The 3,730-nt window shown below is 41.7% G+C and overlaps 1 protein-coding gene across 1 annotated transcript in view; it reads right to left on the bottom strand.

Moving 5' to 3' along the window:
* Positions 1-354: 354 nt before the first annotated feature.
* Positions 355-3,730, bottom strand: part of LOC117172770 — a 54,145-nt gene continuing 50,769 nt past the window's right edge. The window contains exon 9 of the mRNA XM_033360978.1: positions 355-595. Within this exon, the coding sequence (XP_033216869.1) occupies positions 403-595 (193 nt within the window). The 3' untranslated portion in view covers positions 355-402. The remainder of the gene's footprint in view (positions 596-3,730) is intronic.

The raw sequence follows: 3,730 nt of genomic DNA on the forward strand, positions 1-3,730 counted from the left end.
TTCTATTTTAAAAAATGTAACCTTTCAAGCTTGTCTAAACTTGTGTTGAGAGTTTAAATAAATGGCTGCACACCTTTTAAATTTATCGGTAATTTGTAGTGCCTTTTTATTTCAGGTTAGTCCAAGAATTACATCAAATGAATCTTTTAATGCGATTACCTGATAATACGTATAATCATGTCCCTTAACGTGCCTTATTCATGCGAAAAAGTTTTTTTTATTGACGAGCGCATGTGCAACAGTGCAGAAAATTAACTTTACACGTGCGTCAAAAATAAAAAATTCCACGCTATTATAAAATTCTAGCGCAAATAGATGAAAGACGGGTAAAATGCAATTATTAGATACTTTTATAATATTGTTAAATTTTATTTTGAAAATGATTTTAAATTACAGTATACATTAAGCGGACTGTAATTTGTTAACTTCCAACCTAAATTTTAATATTTTCTTTACAGCTTTGTTGGAAGCTTCGAGAGAATACACACCTGCGTCATTAAAACTGATATTTTTAATCAGCAAACCAATGGTTGGTGCTAAATTAAACAGTTTGAATTTTTCTGACTGCACAATATCCTTTCCTGAAGAATTAAGCCTAAAACACAATATGCCATATAATAAAATTTAAGTATTCGAAAAAGTTCGAATTTTCAATTAAATATTTTTAACCCTTTAACGGCCGAGTTTAATCTAATGGTTTGGCATATTTGGTACATGGTAGATCTAAATCCAGATATATATAATAATATAATAATATAATATGATAATAATATAATTAAAACTTTGTCATAAGGAGAACTACAGGATTTCGCCGGGAGCGGGGGCTAACCTGGAAAATTGCACCCGCTCCTAGCGAAATCGCGGTAAAATTTCAGCCACAACCACGTCTCACGACCGTGAGATAGGTGGTTACAGTCTGTAAAGGAATCAATACGACGATCCAGGAAAAGCCTCGTGCACCCTAAGAACAAGGAGCGACCAAAGGAATACCGCCCTCTGCATTTTTCCCGCAAGTGTTTTAGCATATTGCTGACACGCAGGGATGCTTTTTAGGCCATTAGCAAGTGAAAGCTTGGCACCTCCAAGAGCGCCGATGATAAGGACGAGTAGTTTAATAGAATATTCCGGGTAACTCGATTTCTCTAGGAGCATTTAGAGGAGCGATATTAAGATTAATGCCGTAAGAATGACAGAGATGGTAATAAAGCACTCTTAGTGCCGCATTGTGCCTTTGAATGTAGATTGTTCCCGCGTGAGTTGGACAACTAGATAGTATGTGAGCTAAATGCACAGGTTGTGCATGGCACGCCCTGCAGCTATCATCGGGAATGTTTTGGCTCGAAATGTGGCGACGGTATGTTAAGGTGGAAATGACACCGTATTGGCATGCAAAAATTGAAACACTCCGTACCAGACTTCAATCCGGGCGATTTAAGGAAAGCAAACGTTAGCTCACAAGACATTGACTGATCCTTCACATTTCTGTGGAAGATACCGTGCATCCTCTTATCTAAGAGCTGTTCACGAAAGTTTTTTTCTTGTGCTTTCTTAATCCGGGCTTTCAGGAGTGAGTACCCGAGATGGATTAGATTTGATGCATTTTGCTCACCCCTAATACTGAAGTCAAGTCCGAGTGTTTCAGCAACCTCCTCCGCTGCTTTGTACAGAAATACTCCTTTGCCTACTCCCTCGTGATTCCTGACCATTTTAAGAAGAGGGTCTCTTCCATTTGCAACTCTATGTGCTGTACCCAGAATAATCCTGTTGTGAAGACATTCAAGACTCAATATTCCGCGACCCCCTTGGCGGCGTGAGATGTACAGTCGCGGAACGGAAGACTTAAGATGCATGCTTTTGTTCATGTGCATAACCTTTCTTGTCCCTATATCAAGGGATCTGAGCTCGTTCTTCGTCCATAGAACTACTCCAAATGAATAGAGTACTACCGGGACGGAAAGCATGTTCGTTGCAGACACTTTGTTCCTCGCCGACAGTTGGGAAGACCAAATTTGTCGGATAAGACGTTTTTAACTACTTCGGAGAGTATCCTTTATAGATGTTACATCCTGAATGCGGCTCTGTGGCACGCCCAGATGTGTATAAGTCTCTCCAGCGCAAAGGTGTCGTATAGCGCTTCTATCAACGAGCTCAGCACCTTCAGGGATGTCATTAAGTTTTCCTCACTTCATATAAACCTTGGTGCATTTGTCTAACCCAAATTCCATTCCAATTTCCTGAGTATATCGTTCGACAATCCCTATAGCTAGATGTGGTTTCTCTTTGTTTTTAGCATAGATATTAAGATCGTCCATTTAAAATACATGAGTTACCTTGTACTTTCGATCCGCAGGTTTACCGCAAAAGTACCCGTTGGAATGGCGAAGTGCTAGAGATAGTGGCAATAATGTAAGGCAAAAGAGGAGTGGGCTCATGGTGTCGCCCTGAAAGACACCTCTCTGAAAGGTGACCTTGTTAGTTGTCACACGATTTTTTCCAGATGAGATAGTAAATATGGTTTTCCAAAGCGGCATCAATCTCTCTATGCACCTAATTATTTGCGAATGAACCTTTAAGGTTTTCAAAAGACAGATGTTAAGTGTATGGGAGGTCGAATCGAAAGCTTTCCGATAATCAATTTAGGCCATCGATAGATCACACTTGTAGAATGCTGCATCTTTGCAAATACATCTATCGATGAGCAGGTTCTCCCGAAATCCCGCTACGCCTTTCTTTGAGCCTCGTTGTTCATACAGTTCTTGCCACACAGGTTCAATTGCCCGAACAATCCTATCATTTAGGACAGCTGTGAATATCTGCGGAATAGTTCTTCATTCGTCTTAATACTTTTTTCACCTCCTCGGTAGTGATGGGTGGGCATTCTTTATCAGGTGTTATGAGGGCAACACATAACTCCTTGAAGCTATTAATATTTTCTAAGTCTTCGTCCAGTCTATGCTGCACTTCGTAGACTTCTCTCCAAAATACTTCGACCTCCTCTGGTTTGGGTGGGTGTTCGACAGTAACTGGAGGTTCTTGGAAGAGTCGAGATGGGACAGAGAGAAGCGGTTGATTTTCTGGGACCCACCTTTCCCTCCGTTCTGGACTTCTCTTAGCGTCAGATAGTATCCGTATCCTCTCAACAATATGCTGCCTGATGGTCAGCAGCTTTGACTTGTTAAGTGTGTGATAACGGGTCCGGAGTGCGCGAGCGAACTTTCGAACCTTGGCGGTAAAATTCCTGCCAGATGTGATGTAGTCAATCACACACTGAATGCGGGACGCGTACTGTCGTGCCCAGCCTATCTTTATGGCAAGTTAATGCATTCGTCTTTTAGTCTTATGAAAAACTGTTGGTTTTGTTTTACGGTTCGCATCGGCCAAAACTCTCGCTGCAATATACACACAATAATTGATAGCCCAGAGGTCGGATTCTCCGCCAGATCTCAGATTTCAGCCAGATCTTTAGGCTTGAGAGAAACCTTGGTGTTAATGTTTCTCCGAGTCGTTAAGCATCGCTCTTCCTCTATTGGATGCCTGCCCGCGGTTGGTCTTAGTGTCGCCTCTCTTTCTCTATTGCCGACTTGTTCTAGCTGTGGTACAGTAGGCGTTCCGCTTACATGGCCCTTTTTTCGGAATAGTTCAGCATGGTTTCGCAGACGTTGCTGCGAAAAGTGCGATAGCTCCGGGTGTTTCTCGCACCACAGAGCATTCAGCCGTGCCATGTAACCCC

This window comes from Belonocnema kinseyi, chromosome 5 (genome assembly GCF_010883055.1).
Source record: "Belonocnema kinseyi isolate 2016_QV_RU_SX_M_011 chromosome 5, B_treatae_v1, whole genome shotgun sequence".
Lineage (NCBI taxonomy): Eukaryota > Metazoa > Arthropoda > Insecta > Hymenoptera > Cynipidae > Belonocnema > Belonocnema kinseyi.